This window comes from Sinocyclocheilus grahami, unplaced genomic scaffold, assembly GCF_001515645.1.
Source record: "Sinocyclocheilus grahami isolate Dianchi unplaced genomic scaffold, SAMN03320097.WGS_v1.1 scaffold315.1, whole genome shotgun sequence".
NCBI classification, from domain to species: domain Eukaryota; kingdom Metazoa; phylum Chordata; class Actinopteri; order Cypriniformes; family Cyprinidae; genus Sinocyclocheilus; species Sinocyclocheilus grahami.
In genome coordinates, this window is record NW_015505494.1 from 739,426 (window position 1) to 762,679 (window position 23,254).

Here is a 23,254-nt window from a genome sequence, read left to right on the forward strand (position 1 = left end):
ATTCATTGAATATAAATGCCTGAGACCAACTTCATAAGGTGAGCTGTTGTATCGTCAAACGTTGTTCATCGATTGATGTCCCAGTGATCATGTCTCGGTGGCAAAGGTCATAAAAAGAAGTGGTTGTGTGGGTGAAGTGTAGTGCTTCTGTACCATTAATTTTGGGAAATTCCTGGTCATGTTATTTGTCGTCATTCTCTGAGTGAAATAGTTGAAAAAAGGCCAAGAATTAAAATGGCGCTTACTGGTAACTGAATGGGAGTGTCACCTGAACATATGGAGATGATATCTTGCTGCACACTAGCATACTATTGAGACTGCGCAAGTTTGTTTAAAAATGAGTGCCTATAATTTATGAATTTCTGTGTGTTTTTTAATTTTTTTAGTTTGTTTGTGCCAATTGCTTTATTTTGCCAATATTATTTACTTCAGGGTTCTTTGCATTTCTTGCTCAAGTTTTGTTTGATTTTTGTAATTGCTTTGATAACATTTATATTTGCTTTTTTGTAACAAAGATCTGTTATAAAAGCCCCTTGATATTTATGACAAAATACTATGCGCTGATAAGAGGCTTATTTATTAAACCGTGAGCTGCCTCCGTGTGCTGAGATATAGTTAGTGGGATGCTTGAGCCTAGTATGGCATGTACACGCAGGCCTAGTTCAAGCTGTTTTTGTCGCTTTCCGCGGTTTATATGAAAACGATATGTCAATTCATGTTTTTCGTTCTGTATAGTAAAGAGAATTTTTATTTTCGCGATTTGAACTGAAGAGAAATTTCACGCCACATATATTTCACGCGGTTTGAATGTTCTAATAAAATTACATTATGTGAATGCTGAGGCTTATATAATAAGACAGACGCACAGCTACACAATCTTTATACATGACATAAACATTTTGTGGATTTTTATTTTTTTTTGGTAAAGACTTTTATATCTCCACAAACATGATGCTCGGTTTCCCCTGCATTGAATCATTTCAAATAAAAGTAAAAAAAAAAAAACCTGTGTGGTCTGTCGCTTATTTGTCCGTAAATTATTGACGTGCCAAAACTAAAGTGTCAGAAGATATTTTATAGCATTTGACTGTTGATTATAGACCTATTGTGGAAAATGTTGAGATTGCAATGAACTGATTTTAGGTTGTAGCTGTCTTATCAAATATTTATCATTACCATAAAATTATCTGTAGTTTATCACTTTCATTATAATGTAATTTTTAGTTTTCTATTATTTTATTATATATAAGAGAAAATGCATGTGTTGGAAACTCCCAAGTTTTAAAATGTGGTTAAAAGTTGTGCCGTTACAATTTTTAATTAATGTATAAAAAGAGAAAATTTAATAAATCTTTATTTGCAATGCTGATTGCAAGCATTCACATGATCCATTTTTAAAGATCCACTATGGTGTTGTGTTAAAAGTCCCCTCTTGCTGCTTAAAAAAAATCTTTTACTTTCATCTACATCTCTTCCAGATCATGTTGTTTCTCTTACTCCGGCAGGCCCATTTCTTTGCGGGTGAGAGTTGCGATGACACGATCTTTCAGATTCTCTGGTGCAGTACATTTGGGCTCTGATTGCAGGGAGTCCATGGTAAGTTTTCTCCACAGGTACTCTATTTTAGCATCGCAATGCCAAGGGTTAAAGATCAACTCCACCCAACTGGTATTAATGTCTAATGTGCCAGGGGACAAAAACTGCAGCTTGTTGTCACTGAGGTCGACGTACTCCAAGCGATTGAGCCCCTGGAATACAGTCAGCGGGAGACTATCTAATCCATTTTTCTGCAGGAAGATGTGAGTCAAGTTACCAGAGCGGCTAAAGGCTTTTACATCCAGGGACTGGATTTTGTTCTGGTCTAAATGAAGTCTCTCTAGAGCGGGGTGAGCATCTAAACACCCAACTGGAAGCTCTTCGATTTTGTTCTGCGAGAGGTGCAGAACCTTTAGTTGACTCAGGCTTTGGAGTTGGGGCATTGGGAATTTCATAAGATGGTTTCCAGACAAGTCCAACCAAGTAATATTGCTGTTGATGGGCAACCAGTCTGGGTGGATGCTGGAGATGCGGTTGTCCTTCAACACCAGGTTGAGAAGTGGAGCGTGATGGAAAACGTATGCAGGTAGCTCTCGCAGTTCATTATCTGAGCACAGTTTGGATAAGAGTTAGAAAACAATACAAACATACTTGACCTGCTGCATCATTTGGTGTAGTTTTGGCTTTCATAAAAAAAATGTTTTTTAGAAAATGGCCTCTAAAGATTCCAAACGATTTTCAGATATTTTAACAGAATTTGGTTATTTGTTACGTTAAATTGTGACACAGTTAAATAAAATGCATTTAGTTTACATTTTAACAATACATTTACTATTTTAACGATATGCTTCAGTCTGAATGTTGAACTAAGGAGCTATGGACGTTGAATGACTTCTGAGGTAACTACATGTACACGCAGGCCTAGTTCAAGCTGTTTTTGTCGCTTTCCGCGGTTTATATGAAAACGATATGTCAATTCATATTTTTCGTTCTGTATAGTAAAGATAATTTTTATTTTCGCGATTTGAACTGAAGAGAAATTTCACGCCACATATATTTCACGCGGTTTGAATGTTCTAATAAAATTACATTATGTGAATGCTGAGGCTTATATAATAAGACAGACGCACAGCTACACAATCTTTAACATTTTGACACACACACACACACACACCTGTGAGGTCTATAGTGTGCAGGTAATAAAGGCCCTTCAGAAGATCTGCTGGGAAACTGCTCAGTTTGTTGCCGGGCAGGTGTAACTCCTCCAGCAGTGGGATGGCTGTCAAGTGTTGCGAGGTCAGCACGCTCAGGTTGGTGAACTGGACGGTTAGGGAGGTGGTGTTTCCAGGAAGACCGTCTTCAGGGAAAAGCGAGAGGCCAGCGTCAGGACACACCACCTCGGTTGTTTTGGCACTGAAGTGGCACGTGCATCGCTTCGGACACGAGAGGGCGTCACGGAAACAGAAGACGACCGTCACCGCGAGCGCGTGCAGCAGCCAGGAATTCATCTTCACCCCTTCAAAAGAATTCAAGCTTCAATTATTTTCTCACATAAACTGTTGATGTATTTCTAGCATAGAGTTTCCTTGCTTCTTTTGTACTCGGAACAAAAATAATTTAATGAAGCTTATAGCCTACTTAATACTAAGAATAAAACGAAGAAGAATTAATCACGTAGAAATGTACATTAACGTAGTTACCTTACTGGAGATTATTGTCTAAAATGGTAAAACATCAATAAAACGACATCTTACCTATTAATTTGATTGTTTAGATGTCCAGTTAATCCAAAATTCTGCTCATTCCCTTCAGTTATATATCCTGACAGAGATGGTCTGCTTACAGGAAAACAGGACAGTCAGAGAAAAGCCGTCACTTGTGTACATACTGAGAACATCAGGTCTCTGGCCATGACTGAGGGTGAAAGTTCACACGACTTGTCCAAAACAATTATTTCAAATAGCTGAAGCATATGGTGTCACATTAATAAAAGTGAAAAAAAATGATACAATAAATAGGCCTATGTAGCCTATATTGGGGTTTAAAATGTAAAATCTGGGTGTAAAATTGATGAATGTTTTTACTGAATGCTTCACAACACCCAGTATTAGATCAATACATGTAAATGATTAATGATTGGCTACAGCATCAGCGTTGCACAATGAACAAGAGGTTGCACAAGTGTTCTTCACAAATGGACACAAGTTTTCATTTCAAATCATGTTATTGCATGCATATAACAGCTGTCCCAATGATTTGTTTATTGTCCTCTGAATGGCCAGCCAAGACACATCAGGGATTTTCCTTCTTTATAAGCATTAACGTTTTTGTTCCTCTTTGCAATAGATTTCAGAAGATAATTCAATTAAATATTCAAATATAGCATATGTGTGTTTGTAGGCTACCAGACGGCAAACGTGTTTATGAGTAGTTGACATGAGATATTATTAGACAGTAATGGCACTTGGAGAGATTTTCCTCAAAATATTTTTATAAAATCTAAAATCAATATATTTCAAAATGGCACATAATAATGATGGTAAGCATTATTCAAGCTAATAATAATTCGTGAAAAAAGACTTTTGGTGAAGCTAAAGGTGTTAATGAGAAAATGACTGAGTGGTGAATTAAAGGTCGAAAACTTTAAACTATTTTTAATGTAATTTTCTTCCTTTCTTTCTTTTTAGTTAACAATTAATTTAAAATGTTTTTGCTTTTTTTAGATGGATTTTTAACAGGGGAAAACAGAAGTTCCAAAACATAAACATCCACATATGCTAAATTATAGAATAGTTATAGGCCTAGCTCTTATCATATATCTTTAATTAATTTAAAAAAAACTGTCAATGGAAAACAATCTAATATTTGGTACAACTGACATGCATCTTTATGAAGGTCTATGATATATTTTTCAAATAGAGTAAGAATTTGAATTGTCTTGTCAGTCTCCAAGAGGAACCGAAAATGTAACTTTTCCATTCATGTTTAGATGTTTTTTCCACCTAAAATGCTGGTGTAGAATAAAAAAGTTCACGGACGTGACATGTTGTTATAGGCCTAATAGCCTAGCAAAACACGATTTCAATCACACGGACAATCCAACTCCATTGTTTCCCTCCAGAACCGCGTCTTAGTGATCAGTTTCGGAGTTCATTGGTTGGGATGGCGCCTGGTGACGCGCGCTCCGCGCCAAACCCCTCCCGGTGCACCGCGCGCTCCGCGCTGGACAGTGTCCCTCAGTCACACAAGGATTCTGCGCCGCTAGGGGACAGTTCAGGGAGGGGACAGCAGTGGAGACCGAAGGATCCTTTGGAGAGCCCCAGTCCCCTGGAGACTCGATGGAGACCTCCAGCAGCGTGCCGAGCACCGCGCTCACGCAACTCCTGAACTTCACAGAGGATCCCGTCAGCTTCTCAGAGAGTCCTTCCATGGCGGGGTTACGCGCCACAGAAGAGCCGCTTTCACCCGTGCTCAGCAGCTTCAGGACTGATGCGGCTCCAGCGGGGCTCCTGGCGGGTCCGTTCTCGCCCTCCGAAGAGCCCACTCACCTGATTGTGGCTTTCTGGGATTCACCCTTGAGTCACGGGATTAACGTGTTTGTGGGCTTCGTCCTGTGCTTCACCATGCTGGGGCTGGGCTGCACGGTGGAGCTCAGTCAGCTGGGCGAGCACATCCGCAAGCCCATAGGAGTCCTGCTGGCGGTGGTGTGCCAGTTTGTCCTCATGCCCCTCATCGCCTTCCTCCTGGCTCTGGCCTTCTCCCTCAACGATGTGGCCGCTATGGCTGTGCTGCTGTGCGGCTGCTGCCCTGGAGGAAACCTCTCCAACATCATGTCACTGCTGGTCAACGGGGAGATGAACCTCAGGTAGGTCTACATCCGACTAGTTGTTTAGAAAAATAAATCAATGAATAAAATATTGTGATGATGCGTCCATTATGATAATATATACATATATATATATATATATATATATATGAAGAGCTCATTTGCAAAAACAGATAACTCATGTTTTTTTTATCCTGCATTTCAATTAATATCAATCAAACTGCAGTTGGGTTGTTTTGATTAAATATTAATAACTAAAAAAATACAGCTAACTAACACAATAAAACACATGTAAAAACAACAATAAAAAACATGATTTATCTGTTATCTGAGTTATCTGTTTTTGCAAATAAACTCTTCATATATATATATATATATATATATATATAATTTAATGAATAAAATATTGTCATGTTCATTATACAGTTTTGAAAATATAAAAAAGACTAGTTTAAATATAGCTATAATATAAAATTATTTGAATATTTGTATTTTAAAATTTTATATTTTTAATATATAAAATTGTATTTAATATAAAATATAAACAAATAAAAATATAATCAATATAATAAACAAATATAAAAAAATGTATAATTTAAAATATATCAGAAAAAAAAAATGTATTGCGAGAATGTTATTTTGCCATAGAGAAAAGATGATGCTCTAGCTCAGTGCATTGTTCAGTGGATTTTTGACAAGTATTTTTGCACAGATTTTTTTGCATGCATTGTGTTTTTATTTTTTAACTATTATGTATTATACTAAGTGCATAAAGCACAGAAATAAAATAAAGGTCAGAAGAACATGTTGCTTTATTTGGCTGTCTTTGGTAATAATGTTTTCCAGCATCATCATGACCATCTCGTCCACTATTCTGGCGCTCGTGCTCATGCCGCTGTGTCTGTGGATGTACAGCCGCGCGTGGATCAACACACCATTGGTGAACCTTCTGCCCTTCGGCGCGATCATTCTCACCCTCTGCAGCACCCTCATTCCCATCGGGCTCGGGGTCTGGCTTAGATACCGCTATACTCGAGTGGCAGAAATCATCATCAAGGTGACTTAATGCAAAAAACCTGATCAGTTGTCTAAAAGTCATTCAAAGCAGTGCCAAAGCTGAGCACATTTACTATTAGGAAAAGGAACCTGAAATATCAGACTAAGTTGATTTGATTTGGAGGAGCCACTAAGTGGATCTTCATCACAAAATAACATGATTTAGATTTCTGCTGTCATTTCTGAAATATCACTGGTTGTGATGGGTTACTTATGTCGCCTTCATGTCCACCATCTCTGGCCATTAAAAGGAGACTGAAGTGCCTGGGGCGAGGTGGCGTCACATGCGCACATGGGTTCCTTTCAGTTGAGCTTATCTAAGAACAGCCTGGTAAGGGCACAGCGGCGACTATGAGATAGAGAGATGCGGGATGGGAGGTGAGGGGAGGGCTGACAGAGAGTGTGATAAAGGAATACAGGCAGTTGGGGGAGCAGCACATTAAGTGGAGTGATTTGTCACTCATGGCTTGCACTTTTCTCCTCTAGTAGTATCATCATGTGCCTCTCTGTGCCATTCACTCCTTTCAGGATTCATTCCCCAGGTCATGTTTAGCGAAATATGTCACATCAGTTGTTACCAGTCGCTGTATTAATGAAAACCCTTTATAGCTAATTGCTGCCAGCTGAGGCCTGTAAACAATTTCATTTTCTTAGTTTTCTCGACCAGAGTGATGGCTAGCAATTACATCATCAGGTAGTTGGATTTAATGTTTAAAATATTCAGAAAATGTCTCTGTTAGAAAGAATGCGTCCATTAGACTCATAAAATTAAAATATTACTGTGAGTATATGTCCATTAGACAAAGAAAATAAAATTATAATATTGTGAGAATATTTCCATTAGACCCATATTAGACCCATAAAATAAAATAAAATAAAATGATATTCTGATAATATTTCCTCTATACCCAGAATAAATAAAATAAAATAAAAGTATAGTGAGAATATTTTTATTAGACCCAGAATATAAAATATCAGTATGATCAGAATATGTCCATTAGATCCAGAAAGAGCAATATTTTGGGAATGTGTTAAATAAAAATAAAATAGAAATATTGTGAGAATGTCCATTAAAACCAGAATATAAAGTACAAATATTGTAAGAATATTTTCATTAGACCCATAAAATAAAAATATTGTGAGAATATTTAATTAGATTCAGAATATAAAGTAAAAATATTGTGAGAGTATCCATTAGATGCTGAAAAAAAAGAAAATTATTTTGAGAATATGTCCATTAGACCCAGAAAAATTATTTTGTTAGATTATGTTCATTTTACCTATAAAACATAATATTGTGAGAATGTCTATTAAACCCATAAAAAATAAATAAAATTATATATATATATATATATATATATAATGAAAATACTTTCATAAAACCTGGGATATAAAATACAAATATTGTAAGAATATATCCATTAGACCAATAAAATACGTAAAAAAAACAATAAAAAAACATTCTGAATATATGTTAATTAAAAAAATAATATTGTAAGAATATGTTCATTCGATTCATAAAATAAATCTGAAATATTCTGAGAATATGCCCATTAGACACAGAAAATAATATAAAATACTGGGAGAATTTGTACATTACACCCATAAAATAAAATTAAACGAAAATACTGGGAGAAATAAAATAAAATACAAATATTGTGAGAATATGTCGGTTAGACTCATAAAATAAAATATAAATATTGTGATTATAAGTCTATTACACCCATAAAATAATATTGTGAAAATACATGGGAAATATATAAGAAAAATGTTGCAGATTCTGTGCTAAATCAATAAAAAAATGAACTAAACGAAGAATAGCCTAAATAAAATCTGCTGAGAAACTTCAGTAAGATCTGAAGGACAGTATAATGGCCGTTTAGAAGACTTACCTGTGTTTCTGCTCCAGGTGTCTCTGTGGTCTCTCCTGGTCACTCTGCTGATGCTCTTCATCATGACTGGAACTATGCTGGGTCCGGAGCTGCTGGCCCCCATCCCTGCCTCTGTCTACCTGGTGGCTGTACTCATGCCCATGGCCGGCTATGCGGCAGGATATGGCCTGGCGACGCTCTTCGATCTCCCCCCCAACAGTCGGAGGACTGTGTCTTTAGAGACGGGCTGTCAGAACGTGCAGCTCTGCACGGCCATCCTGAAGCTGGCGTTTCCTCCGCAGCTGATGGGAGGCATGTATATGTTTCCTCTGCTGTACGCGCTCTTCCAGGCAGCAGAGGCTGGCGTCTTCATTCTGGCTTACCGCATGTACAGGAAAGAGGTATTACATAAACAGGACCTCATGGAGGATGACGAGGATGATACAAACATATCCTACAAGAGAATGAAGGAAGAAGACGTGCCGTTTGATTCTACGTATGGTGCGGTGACAGTGAGTGACCCCAACGTCATCGTGTTGGAGTCACAGGATGGTGCTGGAAGCCCCACACCTGTATAAGGGAACAAAAACAAAAGACTTGAGATTCACTATAGACACTGGACCAGAGTATTTACAATAGGATTTATTCATGCCATCACTCACTGTTGAATTTCTTACTAATCACTCACAGCATTATAACTAATATGTGCCAAAAATGATTGCAAGACTGTGAAAATGGAAACTAATATCATGACACACTAAACGCACTAGCCAAATATTACCATTCAATGGAATTTTTCTAAAATTAGTATAAAATATATAAATATAAATAAGATTCTATATATATATATATAGAGAGAGAGAGAGAGAGGGAGAGAGAGAGAAATATATTATTTATGTCTGTATATAAAAGATATATTTTATAGTTTTTGTTAATACAGAGTTAATTTGATCACACATTCATTCATTCTTTCTTTCATTAATCCATTAAAATAATGTAACAGTAAAAGCCACTTTCAGAGTCTTACAGAAGTATGCAAATTATACAGCATTAATGTATTTATGCTGCTGTTTGTAAATGAATCAGTGGTATTACCTCAGTAACTTGATTACATTGGCTTATTTGATTATGTGGACCAAGAGGATGAGAAGCCTGATTCACATCCCATGTTTATATTGCATATCACCCACTGTCAGTCTGCTTCTGATTCTAAAGCTGGGAGAAAATATGTTTTCTGAGTTTATTGCTTCAAAAATAGTGGCATTTTACAGGATTACCACAATGCCAAAGGCTATAACAACATGTCAGTGTCAGATCATAACAAATGTGATTGTGAAAAACAGCCTATAGTTTCTCTGTAATCATCATTTTTACTTTACCATCAGCATTATTGCAGTGTTAAATGAAAAAGTGCTAGGCTTTAGGATTTTGCTGATGTTTTTCTCTACGCCAGGTCACTTTATTCTCAGTACATCAGTGTTCTGGAAGCGACGCAGCTGACTAGAGTTCAGTTATTTAAGAGGATATATCTCAGTGGTGTTTGGGTACTATAGACCCAAATCACTATTGATCTTCCTTCTTTATCTGTGTTTCATGTGTCTGAGATAGAGGGAGAGAGTGTAAGTATGAGCAGTACTCAGTTAATCAGATCACAGAGCAAGTGCTGAGGGATTGCAGGTCAACTTGCCGAGTTTTTGTGATTTGTCATGTCTCTGTGGCTGGATTTCCTGTGACAGGAATATTCTTGAAACCGCAAGGATGAGGATTCAGGCAGCTTTTAGTCATTTGTGTGGCTGTTATGGGAAACATGAATTGGTTTGCAGCCCATTTCACTTCTGTAATGAGATGCATTTCTGAGTGAAACAGGATATTCAGTGAGAAAATTTGATTGTATCTACTGATTAGGAATTGATTGGATGTTTACATACCAGGATGGAGCCAGACTGAACGTGACTGCGAGTTTGCTAAAAATAGCTGGCTATTGGTTTTGCTATTGGCTATTGGTTAACATTATTCAATAGCCTACACTAAGTGATGCAGAAAGAGAAAGGAAAAAGATTAATAATAAGTTAATAAATGATTAAAGCTTATGATAACACATGAAGAGTTCATTTGCAAAAACAGATAACTCTTAAACAGATAACCATTTTCAAAAATCATGTTTTTTTCATTGTGCATTCCAATTAATCTCAATCAAACTACATTTAGGTTATTTTGATTAAGTAAAAATAACTAAAAATACAGCTAACTAACACAATGAAAACATGATAACATAATAAAAAACATGATTTTTGAAAATTGTTATCTGAGTTATCTGTTTTTGCAAATAAACTCTTCATATATATATATATATATATATATATATAATTTAATGAATAAAATATTGTCATGTTCATTATACAGTTTTGAAAATATAAAAAAGACTAGTTTAAATATAGCTATAATATAAAATTATTTGAATATTTGTATTTTAAAATTTTATATTTTTAATATATAAAATTGTATTTAATATAAAATATAAACAAATAAAAATATAATCAATATAATAAACAAATATAAAAAAATGTATAATTTAAAATATATCAGAAAAAAAAAATGTATTGCGAGAATGTTATTTTGCCATAGAGAAAAGATGATGCTCTAGCTCAGTGCATTGTTCAGTGGATTTTTGACAAGTATTTTTGCACAGATTTTTTTGCATGCATTGTGTTTTTATTTTTTAAGTATTATGTATTATACTAAGTGCATAAAGCACAGAAATAAAATAAAGGTCAGAAGAACATGTTGCTTTATTTGGCTGTCTTTGGTAATAATGTTTTCCAGCATCATCATGACCATCTCGTCCACTATTCTGGCGCTTGTGCTCATGCCGCTGTGTCTGTGGATGTACAGCCGCGCGTGGATCAACACACCATTGGTGAACCTTCTGCCCTTCGGCGCGATCATTCTCACCCTCTGCAGCACCCTCATTCCCATCGGGCTCGGGGTCTGGCTTAGATACCGCTATACTCGAGTGGCAGAAATCATCATCAAGGTGACTTAATGCAAAAAACCTGATCAGTTGTCTAAAAGTCATTCAAAGCAGTGCCAAAGCTGAGCACATTTACTATTAGGAAAAGGAACCTGAAATATCAGACTAAGTTGATTTGATTTGGAGGAGCCACTAAGTGGATCTTCATCACAAAATAACATGATTTAGATTTCTGCTGTCATTTCTGAAATATCACTGGTTGTGATGGGTTACTTATGTCGCCTTCATGTCCACCATCTCTGGCCATTAAAAGGAGACTGAAGTGCCTGGGGCGAGGTGGCGTCACATGCGCACATGGGTTCCTTTCAGTTGAGCTTATCTAAGAACAGCCTGGTAAGGGCACAGCGGCGACTATGAGATAGAGAGATGCGGGATGGGAGGTGAGGGGAGGGCTGACAGAGAGTGTGATAAAGGAATACAGGCAGTTGGGGGAGCAGCACATTAAGTGGAGTGATTTGTCACTCATGGCTTGCACTTTTCTCCTCTAGTAGTATCATCATGTGCCTCTCTGTGCCATTCACTCCTTTCAGGATTCATTCCCCAGGTCATGTTTAGCGAAATATGTCACATCAGTTGTTACCAGTCGCTGTATTAATGAAAACCCTTTATAGCTAATTGCTGCCAGCTGAGGCCTGTAAACAATTTAATTTTCTTAGTTTTCTCGACCAGAGTGATGGCTAGCAATTACATCATCAGGTAGCTGGATTTAATGTTTAAAATATTCAGAAAATGTCTCTGTTAGAAAGAATGCGTCCATTAGACTCATAAAATTAAAATATTACTGTGAGTATATGTCCATTAGACAAAGAAAATAAAATTATAATATTGTGAGAATATTTCCATTAGACCCATATTAGACCCATAAAATAAAATAAAATAAAATGATATTCTGATAATATTTCCTCTATACCCAGAATAAATAAAATAAAATAAAAGTATAGTGAGAATATTTTTATTAGACCCAGAATATAAAATATCAGTATGATCAGAATATGTCCATTAGATCCAGAAAGAGCAATATTTTGGGAATGTGTTAAATAAAAATAAAATAGAAATATTGTGAGAATGTCCATTAAAACCAGAATATAAAGTACAAATATTGTAAGAATATTTTCATTAGACCCATAAAATAAAAATATTGTGAGAATATTTAATTAGATTCAGAATATAAAGTAAAAATATTGTGAGAATATCCATTAGATGCTGAAAAAAAAGAAAATTATTTTGAGAATATGTCCATTAGACCCAGAAAAATTATTTTGTTAGATTATGTTCATTTTACCTATAAAACATAATATTGTGAGAATGTCTATTAAACCCATAAAAAATAAATAAAATTATATATATATATATATATATATATAATGAAAATACTTTCATAAAACCTGGGATATAAAATACAAATATTGTAAGAATATATCCATTAGACCAATAAAATACGTAAAAAAAACAATAAAAAAACATTCTGAATATATGTTAATTAAAAAAATAATATTGTAAGAATATGTTCATTCGATTCATAAAATAAATCTGAAATATTCTGAGAATATGCCCATTAGACACAGAAAATAATATAAAATACTGGGAGAATTTGTACATTACACCCATAAAATAAAATTAAACGAAAATACTGGGAGAAATAAAATAAAATACAAATATTGTGAGAATATGTCGGTTAGACTCATAAAATAAAATATAAATATTGTGATTATAAGTCTATTACACCCATAAAATAATATTGTGAAAGTACATGGGAAATATATAAGAAAAATGTTGCAGATTCTGTGCTAAATCAATAAAAAAATGAACTAAACGAAGAATAGCCTAAATAAAATCTGCTGAGAAACTTCAGTAAGATCTGAAGGACAGTATAATGGCCGTTTAGAAGACTTACCTGTGTTTCTGCTCCAGGTGTCCCTGTGGTCTCTCCTGGTCACTCTGCTGATGCTCTTCATCATGACTGGAACTATGCTGGGTCCGGAGCTGCTGGCCACCATCCCTGCCTCTGTCTACCTGGTGGCTGTACTCATGCCCATGGCCGGCTATGCGGCAGGATATGGCCTGGCGACGCTCTTCGATCTCCCCCCCAACAGTCGGAGGACTGTGTCTTTAGAGACGGGCTGTCAGAACGTGCAGCTCTGCACGGCCATCCTGAAGCTGGCGTTTCCTCCGCAGCTGATGGGAGGCATGTATATGTTTCCTCTGCTGTACGCGCTCTTCCAGGCAGCAGAGGCTGGCGTCTTCATTCTGGCTTACCGCATGTACAGGAAAGAGGTATTACATAAACAGGACCTCATGGAGGATGACGAGGATGATACAAACATATCCTACAAGAGAATGAAGGAAGAAGACGTGCCGTTTGATTCTACGTATGGTGCGGTGACAGTGAGTGACCCCAACGTCATCGTGTTGGAGTCACAGGATGGTGCTGGAAGCCCCACACCTGTATAAGGGAACAAAAACAAAAGACTTGAGATTCACTATAGACACTGGACCAGAGTATTTACAATAGGATTTATTCATGCCATCACTCACTGTTGAATTTCTTACTAATCACTCACAGCATTATAACTAATATGTGCCAAAAATGATTGCAAGACTGTGAAAATGGAAACTAATATCATGACACACTAAACGCACTAGCCAAATATTACCATTCAATGGAATTTTTCTAAAATTAGTATAAAATATATAAATATAAATAAGATTCTATATATATATATATAGAGAGAGAGAGAGAGAGGGAGAGAGAGAGAAATATATTATTTATGTCTGTATATAAAAGATATATTTTATAGTTTTTGTTAATACAGAGTTAATTTGATCACACATTCATTCATTCTTTCTTTCATTCATTAATCCATTAAAATAATGTAACAGTAAAAGCCACTTTCAGAGTCTTACAGAAGTATGCAAATTATACAGCATTAATGTATTTATGCTGCTGTTTGTAAATGAATCAGTGGTATTACCTCAGTAACTTGATTACATTGGCTTATTTGATTATGTGGACCAAGAGGATGAGAAGCCTGATTCACATCCCATGTTTATATTGCATATCACCCACTGTCAGTCTGCTTCTGATTCTAAAGCTGGGAGAAAATATGTTTTCTGAGTTTATTGCTTCAAAAATAGTGGCATTTTACAGGATTACCACAATGCCAAAGGCTATAACAACATGTCAGTGTCAGATCATAACAAATGTGATTGTGAAAAACAGCCTATGGAAATAAAAACAGGCTTTATGAAAAAAATGAGGTTTATTCTGGACAAGAATTGATCATGCGCTAGTTTCCATCTGATAATATTCGAATATGCAATCCATCTCTGTAACTGAAATGAAAACATTGTACATGTTTATCAGAATGTGTGAAAACATCTGCAAGATGAATAAACGTTTATGACAAGCATGTAATATTATAATTTTTGTTTCAAGATCTCTGCCAGACTGGTATAAAAATTGTTTTATAGATATTTCACTCACAAAAATAGCCTAATATAAAATTAATTATTTAGTAGTAGGCTAGTAGTAATATAATATTTAAAGGTGACATATCATGAAAATCTGACTTTTCCAGGTTTTAAGTGCTATAATCAGGTCCCCGGTGCATCTACCAACCAAGGAAACGTGGAAAAGATGAACCCAATCACTTTGTTTTGGGAAGCCTTTTTCTTCTATATATATATATATATATATATAGAGAGAGAGAGGGAGAGAGAGAGAGATATATTATTTATGTCTGTATATAAAAGATATATTTTATAGTTTTTGTTAATACAGAGTTAATTTGATCACATATTCATTCATTCTTTCTTTCATTAATCCATTAAAATAATGTAACAGTAAAAGCCACTTTCAGAGTCTTACAGAAGTATGCAAATTATACAGCATTAATGTATTTATGCTGCTGTTTGTAAATGAATCAGTGCTATTACCTCAGTAACTTGATTATATTTGATTATTTGATTATGTGGACCAAGAGGATGAGAAGCCTGATTCACATCCCATGTTTATATTGCATATCACCCACTGCTTCTGATTCTCTGATTCTAAAGCTGGGAGAAAATATGTTTTCTGAGTTTATTGCTTCAAAAATAGTGGCATTTTACAGGATTACCACAATGCCAAAGGCTATAACAACATGTCAGTGTCAGATCATAACAAATGTGATTGTGAAAAACAGCCTATGGAAATAAAAACAGGCTTTATGAAAAAAATGAGGTTTATTCTGGACAAGAATTGATCATGCGCTAGTTTCCATCTGATAATATTCGAATATGCAATCCATCTCTGTAACTGAAATGAAAACATTGTACATGTTTATCAGAATGTGTGAAAACATCTGCAAGATGAATAAACGTTTATGACAAGCATGTAATATTATAATTTTTGTTTCAAGATCTCTGCCAGACTGGTATAAAAATTGTTTTATAGATATTTCACTCACAAAAATAGCCTAATATAAAATTAATTATTTAGTAGTAGGCTAGTAGTAATATAATATTTAAAGGTGACATATCATGAAAATCTGACTTTTCCAGGTTTTAAGTGCTATAATCAGGTCCCCGGTGCATCTACCAACCAAGGAAACGTGGAAAAGATGAACCCAATCACTTTGTTTTGGGAAGCCTTTTTCTGCAAGCGTCTGAGAAAACGAGCGCGTCTGATTTCGCTCCCTTGGTGACGTGGCAAAGGGATCTCATTATAATATTACTGCCCCTTAATCTAAATTTCCACACATGGCGCCATCATTTTGATTCCTAGTGACGTTTCAAAGAGATCTCATTATAATATTACCGCCCCTTAACTTTTTGTAACTCAAGTGTGTTTTTAACGTAAACTTGTGTGTGAATGAGAACTTAGTTTAGTACTCACAGGCTGTGACAGCCGCGTGTGCTTCAGATGTGTGCACGCAGAAAACCTTATATCTGAAGTTTAAACTCATATGGTTTAAAACGCATGATTTCAGCACGATAAACATGATAATCAGAACCAAAACAGATGTTTTTTAGCAGGTGCCAGCAGTAATGGCAATGTAATTCTTGAAAAGGGGGCGGGGAGCAGCAGCTCATTTGCATTTAAAGACACAGGCCCGAAAAACAGCAAATTAGGCATTTTCAAAATGATATAATAAATGATCTGTGGGGTATTTTGAGCTGAAACTTCACAGACACATTCTGGGGACCCCAGAGACTTATATTACATATTGTAAAAAGGGGCATAATATGTCTCCTTTAATAGTAACAATTTTTTCTAGAAAAAAATGTCCATGACCTTCTTAGATCAACAAACTTCTTTAGCAACAAACCACCAGCTGGTTAAACTGGTATTTGGATGGAAACCAGCTTTGTTTAAACCACATTTTCCAACAAACTTTACATTTATATGACTTTTCCGAGTCTGGAAATCACCTTTTGAAAAATCCCTAACACTTTTGGGTTTTTACTGACCGTGGGAATCCTGTTAATTGAGATTAATTAGGCACCTGACCTCAATTTGTGTCCCGTGCGTCTACTTAAACTCCTACAGTGCATTTTCCCAACCGGCTAAGCGAAAAATGGCTACATATGGTAACGAGACAGACGATAACTATCTTTACTCTTCTTACAACCCTTATTCCTACAAATACCCCAAGTTCAAGGGCTGGAGACAGAAAGCTTACTTCGCCAACTACGGTGAAGGTGAGACCTACTACGATAATTACCACAGGGCGCAGCTGAAGTCCATCTTGTCTCAGATCAACCCCAACCTCACCCCGCGTCTGAGGAAAGCCAACACCAAAGACGTGGGGATCCAGGTCAACCCGAAGACCGACGCGTCCATCCAGTGCACCCTGGGCCCGCGGACGCTTCTGGCCCGGAAGCGTGATGCCCTGCGACAGCGGCGACAGGAGGTCCAGACCCCGGGGAGCCCCATCAGCGGCGGCGTCCGCTTCCCGCGCACTCAAGCCGTTTACTCTCCAGTCGAGTCCAGGAGGCTAGTGTCCCTCTTCAGGGAGGAGGAAGAGAAGGACACGGAGGCTGAGGCCCCTGAGACGGTGGACCGCGCAGAGAAAGTGGAGAGAGCTGAGAAAGACGAGCGCAAAGAGGGCGAGGAGAGCGTGAAGGAACCACTTAGTCCCGAGAAAAATGAAAACAAACAGACGGAAACGAATGAGAACAGAAACGAGCCAGAGAAAACCGGACAATTGGAAGCCAAATACAAGGCTCGCGTGAGGTTCCAGGTGAGAAATTTTAGGATCAATTTATTTAGAAGTGTAGGTAAAATGACCGAGTTATTAGTGTATTAATTTGTTTTAATGCAGTTTTTGGAGCAGAAGTATGGTTACTATCATTGCAAAGACTGCAACCTACGCTGGGAAAGTGCTTATGTGTGGTGTGTCCAAGGCACAAACAAGGTAGGCATAATAGATGGCTTATGAAGATTACTACATGTTTAAGTGGTTTGAATTTGCAGTGTTGGCATACCTAACTTTTTATATATATTTATTTTTTTTAGGTGTATTTCAAGCAGTTTTGCAGAACATGCCAGAAATCATTCAACCCATACCGGGTTGAGGACATAACCTGTCAGGTAAACCTATAGAAGTTCGCAACCAGATGTCCTGAGGCCATCAATGGGACCTCTGCTAACGTTAAAGACTTAAGATATATAAAACATTTAAACATGCGCAACTTTAATTTGCCAACTGTCCTCTTTATTCTCCCTCAAGAGCATTGGTCTCAACGTAAACTAAACTAGGAAAGTCAGTGGTTTACAAGCAGCTCTGTCTTTTAATATATTACTTGCATTTATTCACTGTCCTTTTTGCATTAAAGTAGAAAATGTCATTTCAGACTTGTAAGAAGACTCGCTGTACATGTTCTGTAACATCACGTCATGTGGACCCCAAAAGACCTCACCGACAGGATCTGTGCGGCCGCTGCAAAGGCAAGCGTCTCTCCTGTGACAGCACCTTCAGCTTCAAATACATCATCTAGCACCTCGGTCTGTTGCGGTCAGGCTTGGTGGTTGCCCAGCTGGATTGTCCACCTCAGTCTCTGTATCCTCACCGCTCAAAGACTGTGGTGGGGATCCTTCAGTCACTAGAGTCTCATTTGTTTTTGTTTTGCTTTAATTTGTACTTGCAGTAACTGTAGGTGCCAATTCTGAAAAATGAAAATAAAAACGGCAATTACTAGCACATCTGGAGTTTTCCATTTCTTCGCTCTGCAGCAGGGTGAAGTGAATGGCTGACTTAATTTGTACAATTTTATAAGCATTTGTGCCTACAAATCTAGCAGACTGGGTTTGATGGTTTTGATTGGTTTTGTCATCAGTTGAATGTGGTGATGGTGTCTTGCCCTGTGTCCTTGACTTGCAACTTTTTCTTTTGCACTGTACGTCGTCACCGCTTCAGATTAGCACAATGACTCCTTTGTTCACTTAAGGCTTTTGGAACTATATATATTTTTTTTTTTGTAAGGATACATACTTGAAAAATGTGACTAACCTGTGAAAATCATGCGTGTGATTCTATAATCAGTTCCACATTGTCAAATTTGTCTTGTTGTCAGTGACCGATTCAGGTTGTCTGGTTTACTTGCAGTGGGTAAGTTATGATGCTTTACATTTTTAAGGTCCATTTACAATAGTTTAAGCATTACAGTAACTTCAAATTAATGCAAGACCAGTCAGTTGTGTATTTATGCACTAAAAGGGGTTGTTACTTGGCTGAAATGATTTGCGCCCAAAGTTTTACACTGTCTGCACCACGTTCCAAACTACAGCGGTAATAACACAGGAGTGATATTGTGGGAATTACTTTCAGAACGGGTTAGGTTCTGGTCAATTTGTCAGCTTTGGCAGAAGATCCTTAACCACACCCCTCAAACTATTGAGTGCAAAAATAAAACCCCGCCCTCTATTCAATACTCAGTTTGAAATGTCAGCAGCAACTTCTGACTCAGGCTGACTTTAATAGACCAGACCAGTGATGCTGGGGAAGTGAACGCATATTGAATCAACATCTACTGCTGATAGGGTTAATAACTGGATATCTACAATAAAACTGATTTGTTAACCATCAGGAAATGAGACAAACAGCGTTGCTTATAATCAGGTTTTTATTTAACAGTACAGGGAAAAGCAGATAAATCAGATGACAAAATGCAGAGAAATGCAAAAGGGAGGAAAAAAAATGGGATAATGCACCTCTAGATAAAAACTATTTTTCAAGGTAAATAATATATCCATTAAATAATTAAGAACAGCATTCAAAATGTACCAAACAAGCAACAGAAGAGATCTCCCAGAGGAATGAATACAGTGAACGTTTTATTTCTCAATGTGCCATGACAGATTAAACGCCCCCTCCCTCCCTCCCTACCTACCTATTTTTGCGGTTAATGCTTTCAGGACATCGCTTTGTCTCTTGAAGTTCGGCAAGAGAAGCACAGAGCCCACAAACCCTCAGTGCAGCCCTGGGTTAAGACAGAGCCAACATGGACAAACACTAGGCCCCAGTTTCCCCTCAGCAGGGGCCTCAGTGGGGGACTTTGAGCCAACATGGAGATCACAGTGGGTATCAAGGAATGCATATGGAAAAACTCGTCCGAGAAGCTGAGCTGGTTTGTCAGGACAGAGTAAACGCCCCCTCCCTCCCTCCCTACCTATTTTTGCGGTTAATGCTTTCAGGACATCGCTTTGTCTCTTGAAGTTCGGCAAGAGAAGCACAGAGCCCACAAACCCTCAGTGCAGCCCTGGGTTAAGACAGAGCCAACATGGACAAACACTAGGCCCCAGTTTCCCCTCAGCAGGGGCCTCAGTGGGGGACTTTGAGCCAACATGGAGATCACAGTGGGTATCAAGGAATGCATATGGAAAAACTCGTCCGAGAAGCTGAGCTGGTTTGTCAGGAAATATTGAAGATTAAGGTGGCGTATTATCATAAAGGAAAGGGCAGCCTGTGACTTACATCCCAACAGCTATTCAACTCGCTATTTTTTTTTTGCATTAGTCGTTACCCTCTGCTGAGCTCTCTCTGATTGAACAGTGCATTACACAAATGTACAAGGAAAAATACTGCTTTTACACTATACATTTTCTAAAATATATACAGAGTAAAATAAGTTATTGATATTTCCATGAGTTGCAGCCAGTTCGCACTTCACCTGTGCATCTAGGTTGGTTAACGTGCATGTAAGAGAGAGAACGAGTGTGCAAATATCAGTTCATGTCAAACGCACTAGCACGCAAACGCTCGCACTCGTCCTCACACACACACACACACACAAGAGTCTATGGTTTCCTACAGGCAGCTACTTATTTGGTTATAGATTAAGGGTTTTGTAAGAGCGGCCCAGTGAAAGCTGAAAGTTCTCTCTGATGCAGGTCAATAAAGTTAAACAGATAAACCTCTCTTTATACGGAGGGTACAGCCCCCCAGCTTACAATTACATGTTAAATATTCTAACATTTACAACCTAAGACTGTTAAAAAATAAATTTCTCAAAAAAATATTTGTTGCAGGCTTCTCTTTCAAGCATGCTTTTTGCGATCGACGATGCGACAGTCTCGCTGATCCACCGCGATACTCTGATTCTCACAATAATGCTCCAAATCCCATCTCTGCCCCAGTGAATAGTGGGGCAGACGGATGTGGATCACTCTAAAAGGACACCGCTTAGAGGTCATAGGTCATTCCGCCAAAAAGCTTCAAATTTAGCATCATTATCGCCCAGTGTCCCTCCTAATGGTTCTTGACCAGTCCTGTTCTTCGTACTTTTTCTACACCTGGAGAAGTTAAACTACTGGAGAAAGGGGGAAGGAAAAACATGGTACGTGCATAATAGTTCCGAGTAACTAATATCCACACATTCTTTAGCCCTTTGAGGTGAAGTCTACGTGAATAATCTCCAAACCCGCCGCCTCGGAGGAAGAGAGTCGAGTTCGTGAAGCTCTCACAGTCCAGTGCTGAGGACTGTGTTTTGCGTGTCGATTTGCGTCTGGATGTGGGCCGTGGGGGTCGGGGACAGGATGCGCGTCTGGTGGGTGTGTGGGTGCATGGCAGCCTGGCAGAGAGCTTCGCGGATCTGAAGGTTGAGCTCCATGAGGCGCGCGCTGGCCTGAGAAAGATCCCTGCTGGGGCCCACCACGGCCAAACACCCCGTCTGACCCAGAGTCTGGTGCCTGAAGTAAATGTGCAGCAGCGTCTGCACCGCATCATCCCTCTCGCTGCCAAATATGTCATTAGGCCACAGGCACCTGAGGGAATGGAGGGAATAGGAACATATCAGATTTAGGCAAAAGAGATCTACATAGATCCTAACTAGATGTGATGTGATGCATGTTTCCAGTGACAAGCAATTTGTCTGTCAATTCTGAAATCAGCCAATCAGAATTTGTATAGGGCCAGATTTACTAAAAGCTTGTGCCAGTGCAAATCGTCTTTAAAATATTACTGTCAGGATTTACTAAAAACGCGCCATGAAGAATTAGCGCTGAAAAGGCGTGGACAGTTATTTTTGCACCTGACCTTATTGAATATGCATTTGTAGGAGTTTCCCTTTCAGATGCAAAATTTATGGGATGAGAGAATTCAAATGAATCACACAACGTGATTTACTAACATTTGCGCTCGTCAAATTACCGGTATTTGTGCCATTATTTAACGCCCCAAAAAAGCACGTCTTAAACTATTTTGCACTTGAAATGGCTGCATTTGTTATTGCTAGGAGAAGGCACCGCAGAGAACAGAGCGCGTGGTAGAAGGGAAAGGATTTTTTCCCACTCATATTAAAGGGTTAGTTCACCCCAAAATGAATATTCTGTCATTAATTACTCACCCTCATGTCGTTCTAAACCCGTGAGACCTTAACAATTTATTCAACAATTCTTCTCCCCCGAGTTATGTCCTCCGCCATTTTGGAGAGTACCCAAGAACATAATGTAATCAGCGGTTTTTACATTGGGGGGGAAAGAACACACATGAACGTAATCAGCGTTTTTTACACTTAGGGGAAAGCGTGCGTATGCATTGTGATACTCTCCAAAATGGCAGTAAACGATGAATTGTTGAATAAAGTCATTCATTTTGTTTTCTTTACGCACAAAAAGTATTCTCGTAGCTTCACAAAATTGAAGTTGAGGCACTGATGTCATATGGACTGTTTTACCAATGTCCTTACTACCTTTCTGGACCTGGGAACATTACAGTTGTGTTGCTGTCTATGGAGGATCAGAGAGCTCAATTTTCATTTTCAGGTGAACTTTGGAATGCCAGAAGAACACATTATCCGAATCCGAACATATCCTTATGCTAATTAGTGCTGCGCTTGGTAGATTGCGTTGGTCATTATGGAAATGAGATGTTGCGACTGTGTTCTTTAATTTGTTTGTTGTTAGTAAATCATCCGCAGAAATTTCTGTTTTGCAATTGCGCTCTCGGGCTAATTTGCCCGGTTTAGTAACACTTTAGTAAAACTTAATGTAAAATACACACAAAATAATATGTAGAATGAGAATTTTTAAAGTAATTTTTTTAAAGTATAGGACAGTGTAGAGGGGACAGGAAGCAAAGTAGGAGAGGGGGGGGGGGATTGGCAAGGTCCTCGAGATGGGATTTGAACTCGGGACACCCGTAGCGCAATATGTCAGCGCACTGCCCACAAGGCTATCGGGCGCTGACGTAGAATTAAATTTTGGACTAATGAGGTTATAATGTGGGTGAAGCTACTAAAACCACAGGAAGTGACTGACAATATGGTGTATAGCCTGTCACGTCTGGTTAGGATGAAAAACTAGGAGTTTAAAAGAGTTTCTTGATACTGTACTGCTTAGTGCTAATTATATGAGAGCATATAAATGTTTATCTAATTATTATTAAAGTTGTCACATGTCAATAATTCGACCTTCTAGTGAAACAACAGACTTTGACAGACTGGTGATGCATG

At 37.8% G+C, this 23,254-nt stretch overlaps 4 protein-coding genes across 6 annotated transcripts in view; 2 read left to right on the forward strand and 2 right to left on the reverse strand.

Annotated features, from left to right (window-relative positions):
• Positions 1 to 1,451: 1,451 nt before the first annotated feature.
• Positions 1,452 to 3,374, reverse strand: LOC107601951 (phospholipase A2 inhibitor-like). 2 transcript variants are annotated; one of them, XM_016294321.1, is made up of 3 exons: positions 3,291 to 3,374; positions 2,711 to 3,052; positions 1,452 to 2,143 (listed from the first exon to the last, which is right to left on the reverse strand). In XM_016294321.1, exons 2-3 carry the CDS (start codon positions 3,042 to 3,044, stop codon positions 1,494 to 1,496), a joined length of 984 nt encoding a protein of 327 aa, XP_016149807.1. In that variant the 5' UTR covers positions 3,045 to 3,052; positions 3,291 to 3,374; the 3' UTR covers positions 1,452 to 1,493. The 2 variants fall into 2 exon arrangements, with proteins under 2 accessions (XP_016149807.1, XP_016149808.1); XM_016294322.1 differs by lacking the exon at positions 3,291 to 3,374 and having other exon boundaries at positions 2,711 to 3,055.
• Positions 3,375 to 4,713: 1,339 nt separating this feature from the next.
• LOC107601950 (sodium/bile acid cotransporter 4-like) lies at positions 4,714 to 14,007 on the forward strand. 2 transcript variants are annotated; one of them, XM_016294317.1, is made up of 3 exons: positions 4,714 to 5,401; positions 11,113 to 11,323; positions 13,232 to 14,007. In XM_016294317.1, the coding sequence occupies exons 1-3, from the start codon at positions 4,875 to 4,877 to the stop codon at positions 13,769 to 13,771; spliced, it is 1,278 nt and encodes a 425-aa protein (XP_016149803.1). In that variant the 5' UTR covers positions 4,714 to 4,874; the 3' UTR covers positions 13,772 to 14,007. The 2 variants fall into 2 exon arrangements, with proteins under 2 accessions (XP_016149803.1, XP_016149804.1); XM_016294318.1 differs by lacking the exons at positions 11,113 to 11,323; positions 13,232 to 14,007 and adding exons at positions 6,209 to 6,419; positions 8,328 to 9,103 and having other exon boundaries at positions 4,715 to 5,401.
• Positions 14,008 to 16,838: 2,831 nt separating this feature from the next.
• On the forward strand, positions 16,839 to 18,504 carry LOC107601952 (zygote arrest protein 1-like). The gene is made up of 4 exons (XM_016294323.1): positions 16,839 to 17,544; positions 17,626 to 17,718; positions 17,820 to 17,894; positions 18,158 to 18,504. Exons 1-4 carry the CDS (start codon positions 16,879 to 16,881, stop codon positions 18,299 to 18,301), a joined length of 978 nt encoding a protein of 325 aa, XP_016149809.1. The 5' UTR covers positions 16,839 to 16,878; the 3' UTR covers positions 18,302 to 18,504.
• Positions 18,505 to 19,408: 904 nt separating this feature from the next.
• Positions 19,409 to 23,254, reverse strand: part of LOC107601924 (protein furry homolog-like) — a 94,914-nt gene continuing 91,068 nt past the window's right edge. The window contains exons 52-53 of the mRNA XM_016294284.1: positions 19,973 to 21,566; positions 19,409 to 19,685 (exon numbers count right to left, since the gene is read on the reverse strand). Of these exons, the coding sequence (XP_016149770.1) occupies positions 21,263 to 21,566 (304 nt within the window). The 3' untranslated portion in view covers positions 19,409 to 19,685; positions 19,973 to 21,262. The remainder of the gene's footprint in view (positions 19,686 to 19,972; positions 21,567 to 23,254) is intronic.